Source organism: Miscanthus floridulus, chromosome 8 (assembly GCF_019320115.1).
Source record: "Miscanthus floridulus cultivar M001 chromosome 8, ASM1932011v1, whole genome shotgun sequence".
Taxonomy (NCBI): Eukaryota; Viridiplantae; Streptophyta; class Magnoliopsida; order Poales; family Poaceae; genus Miscanthus; species Miscanthus floridulus.
The window spans coordinates 200,399,699-200,425,438 of NC_089587.1; the positions used below are offsets into that span (position 1 = coordinate 200,399,699).

Sequence of the window (25,740 nt, forward strand, 5' to 3'; positions counted from 1 at the left end):
CCAAAGTCCCGACACCTGGAGCTTTACTGGTTGACTGACTGCGCATGTCGGAAGTCCCGACGTACGTCAGGAGTCTCGATGTTTGTCAGGAGTTCCAACACTGACCTACTCGAGCGGACTTCTGACCCTTCATGAACAGCGTTTTCTGTTAACGTCGGATGTCCCGAGATCTGCGTTAGAATTTTCGACGTAGATCTGAACGGTTAGATTTCTACTAAGAGTATAAATACCCCTCTCTTCACTTCTAACCGTTACGAACTCATTGACAGCTGGCCCACTTCGTGTTCAACAGCTCCCAAGCAACTAAAGCACCCCTCTCATTCCCCTTTGCTACAATCTTTGATTTCCTTAGGATTTTGAGTGAAAGAAGAGTGGATTAAGTGAGAACATTACTTTAGAAAGCTTGAGCACTTGATTTCTTCGTCAAGCCGGTTGGTTTTACGTCTATTACTCTTGGGGCTTTGCCCCTAGCCGGCTAGGCGTTGCCCAAGAGCTTTCATCTTGTGGAAGAGCCTTGGGAAGTTTGTATTACCCTTGATTTCTTAGTGGAAAGCTCAAGTGACCTTTGTGATCGCTTTGAGAGAGGCAAAGAGGTGGAAGAGACTCCGACCTTGGTGGTTACCTCAACAACGAGGACGTAGGAGCTCCTTTGTGGGGTTGCCGAACCTCGAAATAAATCCTTGTGTTCCGTGTACTTGTTGTTGTGATAGCTAGAGATTACTTGTATTTGTTTGTCTCTTTTTCTTTTAAACTCTCATTTTAGGGTTTGGACTCGATCTACGGTTTGGATGCTTTACGACGTCAAGGGAGTGACCCAACATCTTCACCAAACCACTAGGAAGTGGAGTTGTAAGATTATTTATCCGTAAAGTTAAATTTGGCATTGCTTTTGTAGTTCACGTAGGCATCGGGACTGCTGACGTTTGCGCTGGAACTTCTGACAACGTCAGGAGTTCTGACCCAAACGTCAGGACTTCCGACATTGACTGATAAATTTGAACTTAGCATTTGCAGTTAATTTTTAGATACACCTATTAACCCCCCACTAGGCAGTGTTAGATCCTTTCACCGGCGCGGCGGGCGCGTGCGGGCGTGGCGCGCCGACGTGCGTGGCGAGGCCGGCGGCAGGCACGACGGGCAGGCGCTGCCGACGGCAGGCGCGACGGGTAGGCGGCCAGGCGCGACAGCCGGCAGACGCGGGCGGGCGCGGCGGCCGCATGCGGGCAGGTGGGCGGGCTCGGGCGTGCGTGGCGATGGGCAGGGCGTGGCGTGGCTGGACTGGGCCACGGGCCTTTAGGCGGCTCTGCCGCGCCACCGATTAGGGCGCGTCACTGTCGTGCCACACTGTCGTGCCAAGATCGGTGGCGCGGCAGACCCTGCCACGTCACCGGTCGTCGCCACATCATCTCTCTCGCCAGGCCACCATGCAGGACGCGGTACAAACGTTTCCCCGCGCCAGGGAAATAGACGCGGGCAAAAGTGTTTATTTTGGAAAAAAATAAAATAATGTTAGATTTAAAATTAGTTTAAGAAAGTGTTAAAAATAAAAAAAAAATCTGAGCCGCCGTCGGATCGCGCACGGTTGCGGTGGACCAGGCTGTGTTGCGGCGTCACCGTCCGTGTTCGCGTGTCCCAGTCCCAGCCCAATCGCTCCGGACTCCAGACAGACCAGGGACTCTGACAGTATCAGCTCACCTCGGCAATAAAAGAGCATCCGCGTCTCCTCTGATCCTCTCCGCGCACCCCCCCCCCCCCACCCCCCAGGTCAGCTCCGCCTCGCCAGTCGCCACCACCACTCTGCCACTCCCCGCCCTCCATCCCGGATCTCGGCATGGGCGCCGCCACCACCAACGGCTCGGCGGAGCCGGCGCCCGTACCGGCGCTCAAGTTCCTCATCTACGGCCGCACGGGCTGGATCGGGGGCCTGCTGGGCGACCTCTGCGCCGCGCGCGGGATCCCCTTCGCCTACGGCGCGGGCAGGCTCGAGAGCCGCGCCTCGCTCGAGGCCGACATCGACGCCACCACGCCCACGCACGTGTTCAACGCCGCGGGCGTCACTGGGCGGCCCAACGTCGACTGGTGCGAGACGCACCGCGCCGAGACCATCCGCGCCAACGTCGTGGGCACGCTCACGCTCGCCGACGTCTGCCGGGGCCGCGGGCTCGTGCTCATCAACTACGCCACGGGATGCATCTTCGAGTACGACGAGGGGCACCCGCTCGGCTCCGGGGTCGGCTTCAAGGAGGAGGACACGCCCAACTTCGTCGGATCATTCTACTCCAAAACCAAGGCCATGGTACCAACTATAACTCTCTCTCCTCTTCCAGCATTATGCTATACGTAGCTTTTATGATCAAGGTTCTCTGCAAATGGCAAGTCGCAAGAAATCGTTCCCGTTTTGCTCAAATTGAAGTGACACTGTCTGTCTGATCGTGCGTCGAGGGTATGTCCCGGGGTGATTAGTTCGATGAGCATGGTACAAAACTGTGCCTCTCACTTGTCGATTTCTCACTAGTGGTTGGAGTTCGATTCAGGCGACAGGCACACTTCATCCTGAAGGGTGCTGTCACTTGGATCTGGCGTAGTACGTACAAGATCCGTACGTAGCTGATAGTGTGTGCATCTTGGTCAGCCGTCAGCATAATGGTTGATTGCGTTGCCATTCAGCTCTGGTTGACTTAAGCAAAATGATGACTTAGCCCTTGTTCATAGGATACTTTTATCTTCAGTTTGCATCGCATGGTTCAGTTAGTCTTGCATGTTTTCTTTCTGTTATGCATGCGCACGAGCACCGTTATTCTGTGGTCGCCGTGCGTGTAGGGGAAGTGGCCGAGAATAGCTCGCCATGATCCGAGTGATCGGGAGTGGGCGACGTCGCACGCGTGGGGATGGACGCGCTATCAGGCGACGTGCAGTCGGCCTCCGAGAGCTCTGCTATATTTTCATACAATAAAAGAACGCAAGATCAGAAAACGCTGCAGTGGTTGCGCAGCACCAAACCTTGTGTCCAAGTGATAGCGTTGAGTTTGTGTTGTGTTTGCTTTCACGGTTGTGATTGAGAGCTCGTCGGTAGTCAAGAACTCCGGCTGAGAACGGACAATTGGCATCAGAGCTGTGAGATAGGGCCTAGCGCGCCGCCATGACGTCGCCGAAGCGTCGAGGCCGTTCGCCGCCGCTGGCGGGCATGAAGGAGAAGGGCAGTGGCTCCGGCAGCAAGACTCCACCGCGCACGCCGTCTCCAAGCCGCTCGTCGTCGCGCCGTTCGCGGACCCGCGACGCCCGCCGTCCGAGAACGCGGCGCCCACGGGAGGTCGTGGTCGAGCGCGTGTTCCGGGAGACGGGAGCCTCAGGCAACTGGCCACAGCTGACCAAGACGAACTATGATTCGTGGTCGCTGTTGATGAAGTTAAAGATGCAGGCTCGCCACCTCTGGGAAGCAGTCGAGGACAACGACGTCGACTTCCACGACGACCGTTCCGCGTTGTATGCGATCTGCTCCGGCGTGCCCCCGGAGATGGTGCCCACCCTGGCGACCAAGCCGTCAGCCAAGGAGGCGTGGGAGGCGATCCGTTCGATGCGCATCGGTGACGAGCGCGTGAGAAGGTCGACGGCGCAGAGTCTCCGTGCTGAGTACCAACAGATCACGTTCCGCGACGGGGAGTCCGTCGAGGACTTTGCCCTGCGCCTCTCCAACATCGTGCAGCGGCTGGCGATCCTCGGCGACCCGGAGCCGGAGCCGAAGGTGGTGCCCTGCGCCTCTCCAAGGTACAAGCAGTTCGTAGTTTCCATCGAGACCCTCCTCGACATCGACACACTCTCCATCGAAGAGGTCACTGGGCGGCTCAAGGCGGCGACCGACGACGAACCGTCGCTGGCCCAGGACGTCGCCGGCAAACTACTGCTCATGGAGGAGCAGTCGCTGGAGCGCTACAAGAAGCGGAACAAGGACTCCGGCCGCGGCGGATCGACGGGGAAGAGGCCGCGGTCGCGGCACCGGCAGCGGCAGTGACTCACAGGCCGGCTCGAACTCGGGCCAGACCATCGCCGACGATGCGTGCAAGGCCTGGGGGAAAAAGGGCCATTGGGCCAAGGATTGTCGAAGCAAGAAGGTGTAGCAGGCCCATGTAGCCTAGGATGATGAGCCCACTTTGCTTCTTGCACTCAGTACCGTCCAGGAGGAGAGGGTTCTCCCTCATTCCGCAGCGCCGCCGCCGGCAACATCTCCGCCGATTCCCCCATCGATCCGCGACAACGACAGCCAGCTCCACTTCACCGAGAGCAAGGTGTTCACCGCCTTCGACGAATCCGGCGACCGGGACCCGAAGCGATGGGTCCTAGACACGGGCGCGTCAAACCACATGTCCGGGGCGCAGGTGGCATTCTCCAGCCTCGACGCCGGCGTCACCGGCTCCGTTCGGTTCGGGGACGGCTCCATCGCCCGCATCGAGGGGATCGGCACCGTCCTGCTGTCCTGCAAGAACGGCGAGCACCGCACCATCGCCAACGTCTACTACCTGCCCCGCCTCACCGCCAACATCATCTCCGTCGGCCAGCTCGACGAGATCGGGTACCAAGTGCTGGTGGAAGATGGCGTGATGCAGGTTCGTGATGAGGAGCGGCGACTCCTTGCCAAGATTCACCGCAACCCAGGCCGGCTCTACGTGCTCGACGTCGACATCGCACGGGCGCCGAGGAAGCCTGGGTGTGGCACGCCTGGTTCGGCCACCTCCACTTCGCCGCGCTGCGCAAGATGGGCAGGGATGGCCTGATCCGTGGCATGCCCCTGCTGACCCAAGTGGAGCAAGTGTGACGCCTGCCTCGCCGGCAAGCACCGACGGGCGCCGTTCCCTCAACGCGCTTTGGGGCGCTCGTCGGAGGTGCTGTAGTTGCTCCACGGCGACCTCTGCAGGCCCATTACGCCGCCAACACCGAGTGGAAATCGGTACTTTCTCCTTCTCGTCGATGACTACTCACGGTACATGTGGCTGGCTCTGCTTCCCAGCAAGGACGCGGCGCCCGCGGCGATCAAGCGCATCCAGGCAGCCGCGGAACGCAAGTCGGGGAAGCTGGTTCGTGCACTCCGCACGGACAGAGGAGGAGAATTCCTGGCGAAAGACTTCGAGCAGTACTGCGCCGAGCTGGGACTTCGTCGCGAGTTGACGGCGCCGTACTCCCCTCAACAAAACGGCGTCGTTGAGCGCCGCAACCAGTCCGTGGTCGGGACCGCCCGGAGCTTGCTGAAGGCAAAGGGGCTTCTGGGCGAATTCTGGGGCGAGGCGGTCACCACAGCCGTCTATCTGCTCAACCGATCCTCGTCCAAGAGCGTGGGTGGCAAGACCCCCTATGAGCTCTGGACAGGCAGCGTCCCTGGCGTTCAACACCTGCGCACGTTCGGCTGCATCGCACACATGAAGGTAACAACGCCAAACTTGAAGAAGCTCAACGACAGGAGCAGGCGCACCATCTTCGTCGGCTATGAACCTGGCTCCAAGGCGTATCGGGTGTATGACCCGGTGACCCGGCGCGTGCATGTCAGCCGCGACCTGGTGTTCGAGGAGGCGCAGTGGCTCTGGACCCAGGGCCAGCGTAGTGAGGTGGACGACTTTGTCGTTGAACACCTGCCACTGCCTGGATCGACCACCACGACAACGACATCGAGCACGACTTCATCGGCCGGAGCTGCTGCTACACCTTCGGCCTCGCCGGCGTCATCAGTCCCCGCTTCACCGGCTCAAGGCACAGGGAGCATGATGCCTGGAGCATCGTCGGCCAACGCCTCACCAGTGCAAGGCACTGGGAGCACGACGCCGGGCACAACCCCATTGCAGGACGCAGACTCAGTGGAGTTCGTGTCGCCACCAGGTGCCGGCGCATCGCAAATGCTGGATGTGGACCACGACGACGGCGCCCCACTTCGGTACAGCGACATCGACAATGTGCTCGGGCCAGCCACACCGCTGGGCTTCGCCGCACGGCAGATGGAGGAGCAGCTGCTGTTGGCAAGCGAGGCCGAGCCGACATCGTTCAAGGAGGCGCTGGAACATGAGAACTGGCGCCACGCCATGCTCGACGAGTTCATCTCTATTGAGGCGAACGACACTTGGAGGCTCGTTAACCCACCACCAGGGGTGCGTCCAATCGACCTCAAGTGGGTCTACAAGACGAAGCGGGATGAAGCCGGGCTCGTCACCAAGTTCAAAGCCCGGCTCGTCGCCAAGGGGTACGTCCAGCGCCAGGGCATCGACTTCGACGAAGTATTTGCCCCGGTTGCACGCCTGGAGTCCGTGAGGCTGCTGCTGGCGCTCGCTGCAAGCGAAGGGTGGGCTGTCCACCATATGGACGTCAAGTTCGCTTTTCTGAATGGTGAGCTCCTGGAGGATGTCTACGTCGAGCAGCCGCCGGGGTTCGTGCTGAAGGGCCAAGAAACGAAGGTGCTCCACTTGATCAATGCCCTCTACGAACTCCGTCAAGCCCCACGAGCACGGTACTCCAAACTCGATGAGTCCCTGATGAAGCTCGGGTTTCGACGGAGCACGTCGGAGCATGCTGTCTACCTCCGCGGTGTGGGCGCACGTCGCCTCATCGTGGGAGTCTATGTGGACGATCTGGTTATCACCAGAGGGGATCCACGAGACATCAGCACCTTCAAGGAGGAAATGAAGGCGACATTCAAGAAGAGCGACCTCGGGCTTCTGCGCTACTACCTCGGACTAGAGGTGACACAGAGGGGGAGCGGCATCACAGTCTGCCAAAGTGCCTATGCTGCAAAGATTCTGGAAGGCACCGGCCTGACTGGATGCAATCCAAATCACACCCCCATGGAGTCCAGACTTAAGCTCAGTAAGTCCAGCTCTGCTCCTCCAGTTGATGCAACAAAATACAGGAGCATAGTGGGTTCCCTTCGGTACCTGGTGAATTCAAGGCCGGACCTGGCTTACTCTGTGGGATACATTAGCCGGTTCATGGAGAATCCGACTACAGAGCACATGGTGGCTGTAAAAAGGGTGCTGAGGTACATTGCTGGAACCCTGCACTTCGGCTGCCACTACCAGAGGAAGAAGGAGGCACAACTCATTGGCTACAGCGACAGTGACTTGGTCGGTGACATTGATACAAGGAAGAGCACCACAGGCGTTCTCTTCTTCCTCGGCTCCAGCATCATCACATGGCAGTCTCAGAAGCAAAAAGTGGTGGCCTTATCTTCATGTGAAGCCGAGTACATTGCCACCACTACTGCAGCCTGCCAGGGTGTTTGGTTGGCCCGTCTCCTTGCTGAGTTCAGAGGCATGAGGAGCAGGGCCATCACATTGAAGATCGACAGTGAGTCTGCCATTCAACTAAGTAAGAATCCAGTTTTTCATGACCGCAGTAAACACATAGATGTGAGATATCATTATATACGAGAATGCGTCCAGGAGAACAGGGTGATACTGGAGTCCGTTGGGACAGTTGAAGAGCTTGCAGACATTCTGACGAAGGCGTTGGGGGCGAGAAAGGTTCTGTGAACTGCGCTCCAAAATCGACGTCATTGATGTGCAGACCATGAACAAGGCTTAGGAGGAGATCTGTTAGTAAGTCTTGTTCATAGGATACTTTTATCTTCAGTTTGCATCGCATGGTTCAGTTAGTCTTGCATGTTTTCTTTTTGTTATGCATGCGCACGAGCACCGTCATTCTGTGGTCGCCGTGCGTGTTGGGGAAGTGGTCGAGAATAGCTCGCCATGATCCGAGTGATCGGGAGTGGGCGACGTCGCACGCGTGGGGATGGACGCGCTATCAGGCGACGTGCAGTCGGCCTTCGAGAGCTCTGCTCTCTCTGTATTTTCATACAATAAAAGAACGCAAGATCAGAAAACGCTGCAGTGGTTGCGCAGCACCAAACCTTGTGTCCAAGTGATAGCGTTGAGTTTGTGTTGTGATTGCTTTCACGGTTGTGATTGAGAGCTCGCCGGTAGTCAAGAACTTCGGCTGAGAACTGACAGTTCCCACCCTAAAACTTTACACCATGTCACATCGAATATTTGGACACATGCATGGAGTATTAAATATAGACTAAAAAAATAACTAATTGCACAGTTTGCGTCTAATTTGCGAGACGAATCTTTTAAGCCTAATTAGTCCATAATTTGATAATAAAGTGCTACAGTACACATGCGCTAATGACGGATTAATTAGACTTAATAAATTCGTCTCGCGGTTTACTGACGGATTCTGTAATTTGTTTTTTTATTAGTATCCGAACACCCCATGCGACACCCTCATGTAACATCCGATGTGACATTCCAATACTTTACACGCTGGATCTAAACAAGCCCTTACTAGTATTTCTGAATGAAGCCTGTAGAAATTTCTGTAGCCCTTTGAGTTCCCAGAGCAGTCTGATCCGGTCTTCCCCATCCATCCACACTAGCTAGTTCTGATCCTGCCATGGTGCTCTGTTTTTGTACCTGTACACTATCATGTGTATGGTTTGGCGAAAGATAAATTTTGTTTCATTTGGAGCAAATATTTTTTGCTTCTGCTGGGTTTCAACTCTAGCCTACCCCAACTTGTTTGGGACTTAAAGGCTTTGTTATTGTTGTTGTTGTTGTTGTTGTGGAGCAAATATTTTTATAGAGGTCCTTGATTTAAATGCAGATGCTCACCTCAACATATACTACCATGTTACACTAATTCAAATATATGTGAGGCTAATTCAGTTTTACTCGGAGGAAAACCATGTATTTTGAATAGAGACAGCAATTTGGAAACTAAAATAGAGACTTGTATAAGCTGAACAAGTAATTGACGATTTTTTTTTGTTCGAAACATCAGTAATTGACGATATCAGTTGCTACATTTCTGTTTGTATTTTACACGGTGTATGTGATTGGCTGATTGCTGCAAAACGCACCAAGTCTTATTTTAGAATGCTCGCTTTTGTTTTCTCAAACTGTAGTTTCTTGCCAAACAATGACTTGTTGAATGGCATGGCTCCTGCATCTTGTGGCTAAACATCCACGCTTTGAGTCCCACTAAGAAGAGACTAGCTGGATTTAGAGTGGAATTGACAAGATATGGTCCCATGATCAGTTCCTGCTCGGTGCTCGGCCTTAAGGACATCTTGACGACTGTTGATTTGAATAAACTAGAGTAAATTGCACGGTCGGTCCTTAAAGTATTGGGCTGATTTCGTCTGGGTCCCCAAACTATGAAATCGCACTCTTGGCTCCCCAATCTACTTAATTTGGTTCATTTAGGTCCTAAACCACCCAGGCGGTGTCAAGCAGTCGACGTGGCTGTCCACGTACGTACGTGAGGCACACGTGACCCTCGGCAGTTACTGGCTTTTTAGCCAAAAAACCCCCACACGAAAAGCCTGCGCCTCCTGCGTGCTCGCCGGCGCTGGCGGCATGGCCTGCTCGTCCTGCGCGGCAGCAGGGCTCGCGACTGGCGCTGCAGGCGCAGCTCGTGCCCGCGACGCGCACAGCCCGCAAGCACTATCGTACGCTCGCCCGCGCTTCGCCCGTCCGCACGCACTCCGCTCGCCCGCGCACAGCCCGCCCGCCCCCATGCGCTTCGCTCGCATGGGCTCTGCCCTGCTCGCCCGCCCGCATGCGCTGCCGTACGCGCTCGCCTGCGCTACGCTCACATGCGCCCTTTTCTTCTTCTGCTACGGCGAGCGCCCGCAGCCTCTTCTGCTACAGCATGGCCCCGGCGGCGCGGCTCCTCACGCGGACGGATGCAGCAGGCGCAACGGCCCCTCGCGCGGCCGGATACAGCAAGTCCTCACGTAGCTATGGCGGAGCGGCCCCTCGCGCAGCCCTGCGCGGCGCGTGTGCGGGCGTCCGTCGAGTCGTCCTCGCTCTCCGTGGTGCTGGTGGGCGCACGCCGCCGCGGCCACGCACGGCGCCGACTGCGTGGAGCAGCACATGCACAGCCTGCTCTGGAGTGTCGCCGTGGTGCTGGAGGCCGTCGAGCTTGTCTCGGAGGTCACGGGGTCCGACCCGGACGAGCTCGCCCGGCGGCGGCTGCTGTTCGCCAAGGACTACGACATGGACATGCTGGAGCCGAGGCTGTTCTGGCAGAGGCTCGGCGCGGGGTACCTGGCGACGCGTGAGCTCGCCGCCAGGATGGACGCGGCGTGGAAGGAGGACCGGTGGCTCCTGTCGCAGTACCTTGATGAACGGAGGAGCCCGGGCTCGCCGGAGCCGCTGACGCGGGAAGGTGCACCCGACGTCCGTGCTCCTGCAGGGCGACTTCCACGTCCGGAGGCGGCTGGTGGGCAACCTCAAGGAGGTGAAGTGGATGGGGGAGGCCTTCGCGGTGAAGCACTTCGTCGGCGCCGACGCCGTGGGCGCCGAGGCCGCGCTACTCACCTCCGTGGCGAGCCCCGGCCGGATGCTGAAGCCCTTCTCGCTCGCCGTCGTCGTCGACGTGATGCTGCAGATTGCGCGCAGGGCCGCTCCCAGTGCAGACCGGCTTCCCGATCTCCCTCGCCGACATCGTCGTCAAGAACCACGGCCGCCTCAGGAACCCCAGACGGCGGCACCGCGCCCCCGGCGCCGACCCGCCGCCCACCGCTGCCACGGAGCCGGCGCTCGTTGTGCCCCAGCAAAGGCACGAGCTTTCGGTGGATCACGACACGGCGGCGGCAGTGGCAGCGGCAGGAGCACCGGTGCCATCCTGGAGACAGTGGCCACGCTCGCGTCGGTGGCGCTATCGTGGATCGAGTCCGTCAGGACCGCTCGTCCTCGGCGGCCGGAGACGAAGGAAAAGGTGGATTCGCGCCGCGGGCGCGGGCGCGGATCCGTCTCGCCGATCCGCGAGGCGGCGGAGTCGCCCAGGCTGAGCTGCGGCGAGTTCGAGTCCGACAACGGAGGCAGCGATGCCGCCTCGCTCTGCTCTCCCGACGCCGGTAGCGGTGGCCTCGTCGTCGGGAAGCTCTCGGCGCTGGCGCTGGCCGTGCTCTGCGCGGCGTTCTCCAGCTCAGTCGAGAGAGTTTCAGCAGGGCAGGCCAGCAGGTAGCAGAGAGTTCAGTGAGCAGGGAGCGGCCCCGCGTGGCCCGGCGGGCGCAGGGACGCCAGGAGGCGGCGCAGGCGGCTGCCGCCGGAGGACGGGCGCTTCAGCGCGCTCGTTGGCATTGCGTACGTGGACAGCGACTTGACACCGTCTGGGCTGTTTAGGACCTACATGGACTGAATTAAGTAGATTGAGGAGCCAAGAGTGCGATTTCATAGTCTGGTGACCCAGACGAAATCAGCCTAATACTTTAAGGACTGGCCGTGTAATTTACTCAATAAACTAGCTTCCTCAAGTATGTTTTGAGTGCAGACACCCAAAGCTAATGCAATAAGATATTAATAATCTTTCTGGATAATGGTATATTATGTCACCCCAATCAGGTAGTAAAAAAGTTTGAACTACTCTTGATTGGAAAATAGCAATTTGAAATTAACGCTGTGACGAAATTTCTTAAATTGTATTGAGAGTTGTGCTGATGTGAGAGTGTGGAACTGATGATTATTGTGCATAACCTTATCATTTGACATTTACTAACATCTTGCTCAGGCTTTAGATGGTTGAATAAGTACTGAAATGTGCTTAATATTACAAGGTGGTGGTGTATGTTGTTGGCCAGTACATCTCTTTGGTTTCTTCTGAACAGTCTAATACCATGAGCTTGAATCTTGGAAAATAGTTGCTTATTGCAATGCAAAAGGTGTTTATTTTAGCAGGGCCCTTGTGTACTTTGTTTCTTTATACTTCAATGTAGCACTCAAAAGCACAAGCACAAGTAGTGGGACATGGAATTGCAAGTGTTTTTCACTTGATGATAGAGCATTTCGATAGATTTAGTTTTCTTTGCCTCATGCAACTGAGTGGCATAGTGCTCCTAAGAGTTATCACTGTATCCACAGTTCCACACACTTCACCCATTTGATGTTTTCAGAGAGAAACTAAGCCGTTCTGGACAAATATTTTTGCAGTATTGCTGGCATGTTACTTTTTTTTTGCCTCGATGTATTTCATGTTGGTTGCTGTATCCGATTGGATGGTGTAACATTTATTCCTTTCATGTGAACCTAACATTTATTTTTATAGGTTGAGGAACTGCTCAAGAACTACGAGAATGTATGCACCCTTCGTGTAAGGATGCCTATTTCATCGGATCTCTCCAATCCTCGCAATTTCATTACCAAAATCACCCGATATGATAAGGTTGTCAACATCCCAAATTCAATGACAATATTGGATGAACTTCTTCCCATCTCAATCGAAATGGCAAAGAGAAACCTCACTGGAATATGGAATTTCACAAATCCTGGTGTGGTGAGCCACAATGAAATACTAGAGATGTACAGAGACTACATTGATCCAAGCTTCACTTGGAAAAACTTCAACTTGGAGGAGCAAGCAAAGGTCATAGTTGCACCGAGGAGCAACAATGAGCTTGATCAAACCAAATTGAAGAGAGAGTTCCCAGAGCTTTTGTCAATCAAGGAATCACTGATCAAATATGTTTTCGAACCAAATTGTAAGACGTCCAAGGCTTGAGAAATGGAGCTGCACACAACTGTATGTTGATGCTATTTGTTCCATCTGAATTGACATTTCTTTCCGGGGATCTCAATAAGCACACCCCGTGTGCAATGTATTTGAAACAGATAGGTTTATCGTAGGAGATGTCATGCCATACTCCTTTATACTTTCAGATTAGCAAACAGAGGAAGGCAAGGTGTAATTTAGCTCAACTTTCGTATTGACTCCTAGCCTCCTAGGGTATCATCAATACCATGGAATGAACTGAGGAGCTTCCTGCCTGCTTCTGTTGTGCCATATAACTGTAGTTCGCGATGTTTCATTTGTGAACTTTTATCTGAAGATGACTTTGGATTTGGATTCTGAGCAAATATAGGACCTCTGTTTCATAAAAGATGCAATCTTAGAATAGTGTTCAATCAAATTCTCTTGAGTTTAACTAAATTTATATAAAAAGTTATCAATATGTTTATACATTCCATGACAAGTTTCCCCTGTGGCTGTAAGATTTATATCTTGAATGCAGTCATAAGATTTTAGATCGGGTCTAACCTATACTTGCACGGAGGGAGTATGGACCAGGACTATGGAGCAGCAGTATGGTCTGTCGACCTGTGTGCGTGAGAACTCCTATCTGACTGACGAATTCGCTTCTGTGGCATTGGCCCATTGGGTGGAGTGAAGTTTTTTTCTAGGGTAGCGTGTCAGTTGGAACTGCTGAAGCTCACAGTCACAGCTTTTTACACTGCCGCGTCGCATGCCTGCAACTGCAAGCCTCCCGTGTGGACTCCGACGAGGCGACGACAACGGCCTCGCACTCGGCATGCGTTTGTTTGAAAACCTCTAGTGAGCTGTACTCCGGTCTCCGTCACCGCCGAGCTCGACGTCGTCACCGGCAACTGGCAGACCGTCCGAACGCGGCCGCCAAGCTGGGTACAGCTCCACGCCGTACACGGCTGCCCCCGTGATCAGCCTCGTAGTCCCGCCCCGCGACCGCGAGGGGCCGGATCGGGGTTACGGCCCAATCATGGGGTGATAACAGCCAAAATCCGTGGACCGCCGCGGCTGCCGCCGTGGGGAACGACACGCCATGTCCTTGCCAGCATCCGTAGCACGCGCGCGCCCGCCCCGGCTGGCACGAGCTTGCTGGCGCCTGGCCGCTGCACGCGCCCGCCGCAGCGCGGACAGCGCCACAACGGTAGGGTCCGGGTGGAGCAGAGGAAACAGATCGCTCATCCCGCTCTGGCGCTCTCCGTCGGCGTCTCCCTCCCGTAGACTGTAGTCAGTCCCGTGTCATGTCCGGACGTTCGACCACAGTTTTTTGTTTTTTTTTTCCCTCGCCGCGGCCCGGTCTCCGTCACGGTCAGGTCCGGTCTCCCGAGTCAGCGACTACCTCTCGCCGCTCGCCTGGCCACTGGCCAGCCTCGCCGCTTCAGCGCAGAGCGCCAGGGGAGGCGCGACCTGCGACCAAAATTTTTGGTGCCCTTTTTTTTAGGCTAAGCTGCCGTTTGGATTGGACAAAGATTAGATTCTTTTTCTTACTCTTTCGTGTCATATAAAATAACCGCGTATGTCGCTTTTTGAGGAGTCCAAATTTTCTAAATTTTAAAAACATTTATATAAAATATCATCAACTTCTAGTTCTTTACATATATTTATTATGAACAATATTTTATTAATAATTTAACTGTATTTATTATGCTTCATAAATATTGATATTTTTATGTATTTAATCATATTTAAAAAAGTTTGACTTCTTGTAATGCTAGATGTGTTGATATTCTAGGACAGGAGTTGATTAGATCTATTTGACCTAACCGAAAAAACCGGACCTAACTCGTTAGTGTTGTAGTTATTTTCCACCCATGATCTAAACCAGCCGAAAAAATCCGATCTAAAGTAGGAAACCATGAAAACACCCGATAAATAGCACGACCCAATCTGACCAGGTAGTGCATTGGGTCAGGTTCGAGCCAAAGATTTGTCGACGCCGCGCGATGCGGCGGCGCCGGGGAATCGGAGATGGGTAGGACGAGAGCCCGCCGGACAGGCTGTCGGCTTCGGTAGAGTGATTAGGTTATGTCTTTACAGAGTAGTTGGCTGATCTCTCTCTTCCTTCCCTTCCCTCTACTTCTACTCCTCACTGCTGGGCTTGGGTTCACAAATGTTACAGACCCATTCTGGGCCGGACACTTTCTTGTTCTTGGGCCTGTTGCGAGTACTCCTCTTGGGCTCAGTGTTGACTGGGTGCGGCGTCGTGACACCCCCCCCCCCCCTCCCCTTGCGACCCGACATGTCCCCAGGCCGGAGCAAACGGAAAGCGCTGCTGAATTGCCTCTGCATCTTCCTAGGTGGCGAGTTCCACATCCAGGCCGGACCATTTGATCAGGATTTGAACAACCGCACCTGTGCGACGGGGATGGAGACGGCGCTGCAGCACTGCCTCAGGGACTTGCAAGCCTTCTGTCGACTCTGGTGGATCCATCGAGATAGTATACTTGGTCGACGGGGTAGCCTTGAGTAGAGAGACGTGGAATACCGGATGAACAAATGACGACTTCGGCAGGTCCAGCTTGTAGGTGACATCTCCAATCTTCTCTAGCACCTTGTATGCCCCAAAGTAACGGATTAGTGCTTCTGATGGGCACGAGGAGCAAGTGACGACTGGACGTAGGGTTGGAGCTTGAGGAACACCATGTCGCCGATGTTGAAGGATCTCTCTAATCGGTGCTTGTCAGCATACATCTTCATGCGATGTTTTCCCCAGATCAAGCATAGTGGAACGCTCAGTAAGCATAGTTTCAACATCAGGTACAGATGATGCTTCAGGTGGTGAAAGGCCGAAGTGGCCAGGAGGGTGTCCGTACAGTACCTCGAATGGCGACCTATTGAGTGAAGAGTGGAGACTGGTGTTATACCAATACTCCGCTAAGCTGAGCCATCGCAACCACTGCTTAGGGCAGGAGTGGACGAAGCACCGTAGAAACGCTTCGAGGCACTGGTTCACCCGCTCTGTCTGGCCATCGGATTGAGGGTGGTAGGCGGAGCTCATGCATAGCTTGGTACCCATCAAACAAAACAACTCCTTCCAGAAATGGCTCATGAAGATGCGGTCGTGGTCGGAGATGATGTGGGTTGGCATGCCATGTAAGCGGTAGATATGGTCAAGGAAGACCTGAGCCACTTGTTGAGCGGTGAATGGGTGAAGTAGACTCACGAAGTGGGCAAATTTGCTGAATTTGTCGACGACGACCATGATGCAATTAGCTACACCAGAACGGGGGAGCCCCTCAATGAAATTCATCGAGATGACTTGCCACGACTCCGCGGGTACAGGCAACGACGAAACGAGTCCCGGGTACTTGGCATGATTGGGCTTGGCCTGCAACCAGATGGTACAAGAAGCAACAAGTTGTTTGATGTCAGATTTCATACCCTTCTAAGCGAACAGCTTCTTGATTTGGGCGTAGGTAACAAGGAACCCGGAGTGGCCACCGATAGCGTTGGAATGTAATGCTTCAAAAATTCTCAGCTGGAGGGTCTTATTGTCACCCACCCAAATGTGATCTCCAACGTGAATAACACCATTGACCAGAGTATAAGGCGGGTGATTATCAGAGTTAAGTGTCGATTCTTGCAATAACTTGTGAGCTATTGGATCATTATCATAACCAGCAACCACATCCGATAACCATGTCGGTGATGAAGTAGAGATGGCATTGAGCTGTTCTGGAGGCAAAGGGTGCCGTGAAAGAGCATCCGCTGCCAAATTGGAAGCCCCTGGTTTATAGACAACCTTAAACTGCAACCCAATGAGCTTAGTGTAAAGCTTCATCTGCCACAGAGTCTGTAGGCGCTGCTCAGTAATATGCATCAAGCTCCTTTGGTCAGTGAAAATAGTAAACTCACCGTGTTATAAGTAGGATCTCCAATGCTCCACCACCACAAGAATAGCCAAGTATTCTTTCTCGTAAATAGATAAGCCACGCGAACATGGGCCAAGCGACTTACTAACAAAGGCCAATGGGTGGTTGTCCTGGAGCGTCCGCCATAGCGTACTCCTAGGACAGAGGGTAGCTAGGCGCCACGACGTCATCGACGCTAGAGCCATCGCTTTCGACCTCGTCATCCATGAGGTTGTGGAAAGAGGCGGGAGCGTAGCTCGCCATCCCCACGAATTTAGTTATGAGAGGGGGCGGCGTCAGCATCTTTTGGAGCCCCCGTGCGTACACGTCCGTGGGGGACGCAGGGCCGTAGGGGAACCGGTTGCATGGCGGTCACGGTGGGGACAACGGGGTCCCTTCGAAGAGTCGGCGGAAGGTATAAAAAAGCGAGTGGGCTCAGAGTGGAGTGCAGGTGCCTCATCGTCGAGGTCGTCGGGTGGCCCGGAGCCGACGGAGGGCGCTCCTCCTCCGATGGGCGCTGGGAGAAGTGCCTCCTCGTGAAGGCGAAGCACGCCGAGCTGGTCGGCAACGAAGTCCAGACTTCCGAAGAGGAAGGTCTAGGATAGCTCAAAGACAGGAGGAACCCACATCCCAACAGGTGGGAATATGGGAAACTCCAGCGAGCCAAAGCGAATCGTATCGTTCGAGCCCGCCATGACGGAGATGGCGGAAAAGGTGGGCCATCCGATGATCAAAAGTATGAACGTACAGCGTCTTTCCCACGGAGGGCGCCAACTGTCGGTGCGAAAAGTGACCAACAAGTAAATATTTGTCATTTTGTCGTACGTTGTGATCGGATATGGCCTAGCACTCAATGACACGGGGTTTATACTGGTTCAGGCAACGTGCCCTACGTCTAGTTTAAGTTGGTCGGTGACTTTATTCCTGAGCCTAGGTGCTCAAAGTTTGCTGTGGGGTTACAAATGAATGGGAGTAAGATGGGGGTGTTAGAAGTCCGGTTGGACTCAGGACCGAAGGGTCGAGAGTGACGAGAGCTCCTACGTGTGCTATGTATTGGAACGTATGCTCTGTGTAGCTTTAGGATGTCTAAAGCTAGCAGGGAGTGAGCTAGAATGATCCGTCTATCGTTCGTCTTGTGTTGTTGTCGGTTGGGAGAGGGCGCATTCCCTTTTATATATGAAGGGGACAGCCTTATAAGTGAGAGTGTGTGTGTGCTACCTAGTCTTGTTGCCCACGCCGTTGGGTATAAGACGGTTTATCGGCGCCCACAATACTGTTGACGTCCAGATGCATGTGGTTGGCTCTATCGTGTTCTTCTGGTTTGGCAAATGTCGGTGCCTACCATACTGTAGGACAAATGTCGGCGCCCATAACACTGTTCGTGTTCTGACATGTCTAGAAGGATTGCAAAGTATCCTTCTGACATGGCCTGACAGTACTGTCCTGCAGATGTGTAGGGTATTGTCCTTAGTATTACGATTGACTTGTGCGCCTCACCTTATCAGCTTCGCCTGATTTATCGGGTCCTCACCGAGCGGGCGTCCCCGTTTGGTCGTTTCTAGTGGGCTCCGACCGCGCCGGTCGGAGAAGAGCCGTAAGCAGAGGTTCGGTGTATTTCCGGCCGGAGTCGGAAGCGAGCGTCGTCCTCTCCTTGGCGAGGTTCTCGATCGGAGACGCGGGTCGGAGTCGGAAGCAAGCGTCGTCCCATCTTTGACCAGGCCTTCCGGTCGAAAACTGGATTGCTCTTCCAGGCTGTCGTTTAGGTATCTGGGCCAGTGCAGGAGTTATGTGTCGTTCGCAACGTCGTCTGCTGGGCCGAGTTTTTATTGGAAAACTGGCTCATTAGGAACCCCGGGTTTATGAACCCGACATAAACATTCTTATATTTTATTCTATACTAAGTTGCATTGATCCGGGATTATAAGAATCTCCGTGTTAAAAAATATTCTAATACTCTTTCGTGAAAGAGAGTTATTTTTGCTTCTTGAGAAGTCAATAAATTTTAGATTTAATCAAGTATAGGAAATATATAGTAATATTTATGAAGTGTAATAAATATGAACCACGCAATATATTTTGGTAATAAAATCTACTTATATCGATATAAATATTGATAATATTTGTATAACGTCTTCTTCTTAAGCACAATGCCCGGATGCTGTCTTACCCCGCGGGTCGAGTTTTTTTATTTAAGCTCTAAATAAATTTAACTTAGTCTAAGCCCTTGTTTAGTTTCCACACCAAAACCTTACACCCTATCACATCGAATATTTGAACACATATATAGAGTATTAAATTTAGACTAAAAAACAACTAGTTGCTCAGTTTACGACTAATTTACGAGACGAATCTTTTAAGCCTAACTAGTTCATAATTTGATAATAAAGTGCTACAGTAACACATATGGTAATGACTGATTAATTAGACTTAATAAATTCGTCTCGTGGTTTACGGACGGATTGTGTAATTTATTTTTTTTATTAATATCTGAACAACTCATATAACACCCTATGTAACATCTAATGTGACACTTCAAAATTTTAAGACCTAAACTATATTTATATTTTTCAGCTTGTTCGCTTGTTGGTTTCAGCCAGCCCAAACCAGTCAGCCAACAATATTTTCCTCTCACAATAAACCAGCATCAGTCAAACTAAACCAACCCAAAAACCATCTAGCAAACAGGCCGTTTAGGCCAAAGAAGCAGAATCGTATGGTTACGAGATTTTTCTTTCGAATCCGGCCGCATCGAAACGGGTCTTAAAAAAAGTGATGTCCTTTTATCGGACGGAAAGAAAGCGTACAAGTGGGTTTTAGGGGGCAGTCTTTACTGCTCTCGAAGTGGCTCGGTCACGGCATGGCGCCATGGCGGAAATTTTAAAGAACGCGGAACGATACAAAAGGCTGACACCGTGTCAGAAGTCAGAGAGGGAGCCTGATCTTCACGTGATATGGCGAGTAGATCCACGCGGGGTTTTTCCCTTGCAGCATTTTTGTTTCACCGGTTTCTCTTACAAATTGTTACCATAAATGAGGAGCATTTTTTATTACTACCTCTAATCAACACCATGTTAATAAATCAGCATCCGTCAACCGCAGAATCATCGGCCGAACAGAATCCATATCAAATATTTGACGCTGCGGTACTCGTACCAAGAACTGTAGTGAGAAAAGAATGGGGCAAATCGGGAGAGGCATTCGTATGCTAGGCCTCGTTTACATCACCTCCAAATTCCAAGTTTTTTAACTCTCTCTCCATCACATCAATTTTTAGCCGCTTACATATGGTATTAAATGTAGGTAAAAAAAAATAACTAATTACACAGTTTAGTTAAAAATCACGAGATGAATCTTTTGAGTTTAGTTGATCTATGATTAGATAATATTTATCAAATAAGACAAAAATGCTACTATTTATCAGTTTACAATTTTTTGCAATAACATGGCCCTGCCCGAGACATTGCGAAAGGCGAGTGCGATAAATGGCCGACCAAACTCCGTCCTACGAAACCGCCAAAAGGCCAAAAGATATCCCATGCGTGTCACCTGCCGCTGCCATGGCAGGGATGGCATTGCCACCGCAACGACACAGCACTACGACGACCACTGTTCCCGTTGCTTTTTGGAGCGCACACGCCGGCCGGCCGCAGACACAAGGGGCGCGTTTGGTTACTGCATAGGAGTACGCTGCGGACAGGCTCTACGGATGCAGCTCGGATCGTTTGGTTGGCTGGTTGGAGGTTGGGGCCTGTCCCATGCGGTGTAAGATTTCCTCCTGACTCAGGCTCAACTCATACGCCAAAAATTCCTCGTTCCTCCGCGGCCAGACTCGTGCGAGCGCAGCAAAACGGGACACGTCAGCTAGACAGCCGATGCTAACACGCAGTGAATAAACGAAGGTCCAGTTTAGTTCCCTTCTAAAATACTAAATTTTTCAAGATTCCTCGTTCCATCGAATCTTTGGACACATGTACGAAGCATTAAATATAAATAAAAAATAAAACTAATTACACAGTTTAGACGAAATTCACGAGACGAATCTTTTAAGCCTAATTAGACTGTGATTGGACACTCATTGCTAAATAACAACGAAAAACGCTACAATATCATTTTGCAAAAAATTTTGCCATCTAAACAGGCCCGAAATCTCCGAACAGCCGGGCTCTGTGACTACGGAACTATTTAGATCCCACCCAAAAACCAAAAATTTTCAAGATTTCCCGTCACATCAAATCTTGCGGCACATACATAGAGCATTAAATGTAGATAAAAAGAATAACTAATTGCACAGTTTGTCTGTAATTGGCGAGACGAATCTTTTAAGCTTAAATAGTCTATAATTAGACATTTTTTACCAAATACAAACGAAAGTGCTACGGTACCTAAAACCCAAAAATTTTCGGAACTAAACGCGCCCTACGATAACCAAATACCGGCCATGTGCATGCGCTCAGCCTGGCTACCTGCAGCGTGGCTGCCCAGGTACAGCCTGGCTCTTCTGAGAAGCTAACCAAACGCGCCCGGACTTGTTTAGTTTGCAATTTTTTTTTTTGAAATAGTATGGTAGCACTTTCGTTGTTATTTAGTAATTAGTGTCTAATCATGGTTTAATTAGGCTTAAAAAATTCGCCTCGTGAATTTTGTCTAAACTATTTAATTAGTTTTATTTTTTATTTATATTTAATGCTTCGTACATGCGTCTAAAGATTTGATGTGACGAAAAATCTTAAAAATTTTTACAAAATGAGGTGGAATAACTAAGTTTACCGAGCGAGCGACCAGACGACGGGAGCCGTCACGCATAAATATATCCACCGCTTCACACTTCCCTCTGACACCGCTGCTGTCTCTTCTTTCCTCGTCTCGTCTCGTCTCGAGAAGCTGCCCGCGCGCTCCCTCTCGTACTCGGTACTCCTAGTACTCTCCTTCCCTCCATAAAGTTGGAATCCAAACCGCCACAGGAAGAAGCGCAACACCGGAGTCTCCAAAATGGACGGGGACAAGGAGACCGACTCGCCGCAGCCGCCGGCCAAGCTGCCCCGTCTCTCTTGCGCCGACACGAGCGCCGGTAAGTACACGCGGGCAGTACTCCGTTCTAGCCCGGTTGGTTAAAGCACCTGGGTAGCTGATCGCTCGCTCGGTTTGGCGTTTCTGCTTTGTTTGCACAGGAGAGGTGACCATGGCGGCCTCATCGCCGCTGGTTCTTGGACTGGGCCTGGGCCTCGGCGGGGGCGGGGGCGGCGAGCGAGACGCGGATGCGTCCCCCGCGACGGCGACGCCCAAGAGGCCGTCGGCGCTGACGTTCATGCAGCAGCAGGAGCTGGAGCACCAGGTGCTCATCTACCGTTACTTCGCCGCGGGCGCGCCGGTGCCGGTGCACCTGGTGCTCCCCATCTGGAAGAGCGTCGCCGCCTCCACCTTCGGCCCCCAGCGCTTCCCCTCGCGTAAGCACCGCAAAAGCTTCAGCCGCCTATTTTCTCTTTTTTTTCGCCGTTCCTACTGTTCGGCACGTACCACCGGCGTCGTGGCTGTTTCGAGTTCCGAGCGATGATAAAGCTTGTGTTGCAGTGATGGGCCTGGGGAGCCTGTGCTTCGACTACCGCAGCAGCATGGAGCCGGAGCCCGGGCGGTGCCGGCGCACGGACGGCAAGAAGTGGCGGTGCTCCCGCGACGTGGTGCCGGGCCACAAGTACTGCGAGCGCCACGTCCACCGCGGCCGCGGCCGTTCAAGAAAGCCTGTGGAAGCCGCCGCCGCCGCTCCCGCAGCCGCCCCGGCGCCGAGCGCGGCGGCCGCCAGCAGCCTCGGCGGCGGCCCCGTCCACCGGGGCGCCGTGCCCCCGCACCCGCACGGGCTCGGCCTTTCGTCCCCCACCAGCGTCCTCCTCGCCCACAGCGCCGCGCGTGCCACGTGAGTTAGCGCGCCGCGGGCCGACCGGGGTCTTGGGCTCGCTCTTGGGCCTCGGAATCACGAGGGGAAACGGAATCCGCAGGGATTACTATGTCGTGCGTGCTGTAATTTTTTTCTCCTTTGTTTTTTCTTTTTCCTCCAACGTAAAAGTCGCAGCTTTTTTAAAAACCGGTTGTTTGGGACGTCCGATGGCATGCGTCGCTGGCTCGCTGCGTTGCTTCTCTTGTTACGTGTGCTGTTGTTGGTGCCGACGTGGTGTGCCTGGTGCCTGTGGCTTTGCGTGGCCTGTGACACCTGTACCAGGGCAGGGGATCATTTTCTTTTGTTACGTGTTGTGGGGAGCGCGCCTCGGTGGTGTTGCCGTGTTGGGGCGGTGTGCGCCGGGGGGGTGGGGGGGCGCGGCGGCTTGTGGTTCCTCCTGGGGACGCGAGGGGGGACAGGGGTGTGCTCTGTGTGCAGCACTGCGCGCTCTGACCTTGTCAGAGGCTCGGGCAGCGTGACGAGGCGTTGGATGCTGCACTCCTGTCTGCGCATGGCGCAGGCGCAGCGGCCTGCGGCCTGCGGCGGTGTGGACCTGTTGGGCTGTTGCATCGCCGGTGCAAACTATCGTCCGAGAACTGACTGACTCACGTCAAGCTGTGTCAAGCTGCCTTGTTGCGCGGGAACGGAGATGGGCTGATGGTTGAGTCCTTAACTTTTTTATTTTAACCCATAGGAGTACAATCTAAATGAAAAAACTATTTTTAGATCTTATTATAACCCATTTAAGCACCAACCGCGTGCCGCAACCAATGTCGAAAGCCGGCCAAAACTCATTGCACAGATATCTTTTCTACTCATAACAATTATTTGTTAGAATTTAATCGAAAAAACTCAACTTATCTCTCGTAACAATTATTTACTACGATCCGATCGAACAAAACTCAATTTATGCGTTGTATATGGTGCAAAACAACCTATTGTAGTGACTTGCAGTCTTGCACAAGGCCGAATGTCATAGGTTTTGAAATGTCGAAATGTCATCTTTTATTGTCGGTTACAGTTTCTAAGTGCATGCATACGACGTGTTGTTTAATTTAAGTAGAACTAATTAGAAAGAAAAATTACAACGCTGCTCTCGTATGTTGGATACATACATAAGCACATGTGTCGTGGATCTACAGAAGAACCCAACAGTTACTCCATGGGGTTTGTCTCCACTGAAGATTCCCACAATTAATCCATAGATCAGGTCAAAGCAGTGGGAAGGTGTTGATGACCCTACTTCTCTTCTCATACATGGCCATCGCTACAACTTTTTCAGCTGCAGCTGTGGGTCGTGGCTGCAAAAAAAAAGAGCTACTGTCAACTATAACTTTAGTTCTCGTTACGTTGGATGTTTCACAGTAATTAAGAATATTAAATATAGACTAATTTTTGCATAAGCTATGACTAATTAATGAGATGAATCTATTAAGCATAATTAGTCCATAATTAACGAATGTAAGGCTACAGTAAACATATGCTAATCATAGATTAAATAGACTTAATAAATTAGTCTCACAAATTAGTCACGGTTTAGTTCTTCTAATTGATATCCAATTAGTTTTATAATTACCTCATATTTAATTCTTCTAATTGACATCCAAATATTCAATATGACAGGAACTAACCTTTAGTCTCTGGATTCAAGCACCCCTACGGCGGTGCCGTCGCAGCCAAATAAGCAATATCGAGTAGGCAGCTTCTTCAGCCTGTTCAGTTGGGGCTGAAACGTATACGATCGTAGATTATTACTGCTGCCTGGCTTGGTGTAAGAGAAAAATACTATTCTGGCTGAAAATTTACTATCGTTTACGACCTGCGAACATGCCGCTTCTTAGGAATGGCACCCAATGCTAGCGTGTGCATCTTCTGGCGTAAGCTATCGCCTCCCGACGCCATCGACCCGCGCGTGGTGCATTGCCTGTTCGCTTGTTGGTTTCAGCCAGCCCAAAGCAGCCAGCCAACAGTATTTTACTCTCACAACAAACCAGCACCAGCCAACTCAAATCAGCCCAGAAACCAACCAGCGAACAAGCCGTTTGGCGGCACCTCATCAGCCCTGCTCGCACGAACCCAGCTAGCGCCTCCTCCGCTCCACCTATGCTTGTCGCGCCACCACCTCCGACCTGTGTCTGTCTCGGCCTCGCTCACCCCCACATCCACATCGTCTCCCTCTGCACTCCTTCCATCTCGCACTCCTGCCCTGCATGCATAGCATCGAAGCCAGAACTGCGAAACCTCACGCCGGCACCGCAGCTGCACCTCCCTGCCATTCCTGGGCAAGAGATCCATCGCCTCGTCCAAATCGCCGCTATAGAGCTCCGTCGCCGATAGATCGACATCTTCGTAGCCAGACCCTCTATTGCCTCTCTGCCTCCTCCACCAGCAAATTCTAAGCATGGTTCTTGGACGGACATAGGATGGAGAGTGTTTCATTTATATAAACTGTAGTACATGAGGAAACGCAATGCCCAAGGGTGATTCTGGAGAAAAAAAGCTTAAAAAATACTTAGAATCCACAATTAGAATCTAAGGATCCAAACAAGAGGGATTTTTATGTTATCCAAAATCTAGATTCTAAAAATATAGGTAGGGTTATAGGATCCAAATTTTAGATAATAAAAATCTATGATGCTTGGATCTCGAGATTTTTAGCTAAGGATTATGGGTGTTTATTTGTTCGGCTGGCCTATAAGCCGTTTGGGCTGATTTGTTGGGAGAGAAAAATATTGATAAGCCGGCTTATAAGCCAGCTTATAATGGCACCCGAACAGAGGAAGATCGCTTGAACTTATAAGCTCATCTTATCAGCAGCATCAGTCTTATCAGCCACAAAAACTATCAGCCAAACAGTTACAATAAGGTCGGGGCAAAACCATCTTTTCACACGTTGAAAGAAAAAAAACTCGATTATCTAGCTTCGGGTGGATTATCGGTCATATTCGTTTGTCTTATAAGCCGTACTTTTCAGTCAATCAATAATATTTTTCTCTCACAACAAATCAGCTAACAGTACTTTCAGGTATGGCTTTTCAGCCCAGCGAACAGGGCATATAGGCCACATTCGTTCTGGTAGAATTTTGGCTAAAACTGAGTGAAAACGCTGTTCTTGGTGAATTGTTGTGAGAGAAAAATACTGTTTCGGGTAAGATTGTTAGAACCTTTTGTTTATTTTTTTTAAATCCAGATTGTTGAATTCAGGCTCCGTTTAGATGTGAAATTTTTTGGCTTTTGGCTACTGTAGCACTTTCGTTTGTATTTGGCAAAAAATATTTAATTATGAACTATTTATGCTTAAAAGATTCGTCTCGTCAATTACAGGCAAACTGTGCAATTAGTTATTCTTTTTACCTACATTTAATGCTTCATGCATGTGCCGTA

The 25,740-nt window shown here is 52.0% G+C and overlaps 2 protein-coding genes across 2 annotated transcripts; both read left to right on the forward strand.

The window, feature by feature from the left end:
* Window positions 1-1,757: 1,757 nt before the first annotated feature.
* On the forward strand, window positions 1,758-12,903 carry LOC136474561 (bifunctional dTDP-4-dehydrorhamnose 3,5-epimerase/dTDP-4-dehydrorhamnose reductase-like). The gene is made up of 2 exons (XM_066472130.1): window positions 1,758-2,296; window positions 12,085-12,903. Exons 1-2 carry the CDS (start codon window positions 1,832-1,834, stop codon window positions 12,535-12,537), a joined length of 918 nt encoding a protein of 305 aa, XP_066328227.1. The 5' UTR covers window positions 1,758-1,831; the 3' UTR covers window positions 12,538-12,903.
* Window positions 12,904-21,300: 8,397 nt separating this feature from the next.
* On the forward strand, window positions 21,301-22,490 carry LOC136474562 (growth-regulating factor 10-like). The gene is made up of 3 exons (XM_066472131.1): window positions 21,301-21,495; window positions 21,596-21,871; window positions 21,996-22,490. Exons 1-3 carry the CDS (start codon window positions 21,417-21,419, stop codon window positions 22,337-22,339), a joined length of 699 nt encoding a protein of 232 aa, XP_066328228.1. The 5' UTR covers window positions 21,301-21,416; the 3' UTR covers window positions 22,340-22,490.
* Window positions 22,491-25,740: the final 3,250 nt, after the last annotated feature.

What these genes read in the sequence shown, in the direction of transcription:
- LOC136474561 (XM_066472130.1), top strand. Translation starts at nt 1,832, where the DNA reads ATGGGCGCCGCCACCACCAACGGCTCGGCGGAGCCGGCGCCCGTACCG. An exon ending in ACTCCAAAACCAAGGCCATG is followed by an intron (nt 2,297 to 12,084) that starts GTACCAACTATA and finishes TTATTTTTATAG; the next exon opens with GTTGAGGAACTGCTCAAGAA.
- LOC136474562 (XM_066472131.1), top strand. Translation starts at nt 21,417, where the DNA reads ATGGACGGGGACAAGGAGACCGACTCGCCGCAGCCGCCGGCCAAGCTG. An exon ending in TTGCGCCGACACGAGCGCCG is followed by an intron (nt 21,496 to 21,595) that starts GTAAGTACACGC and finishes TTGTTTGCACAG; the next exon opens with GAGAGGTGACCATGGCGGCC. An exon ending in CCCCCAGCGCTTCCCCTCGC is followed by an intron (nt 21,872 to 21,995) that starts GTAAGCACCGCA and finishes CTTGTGTTGCAG; the next exon opens with TGATGGGCCTGGGGAGCCTG.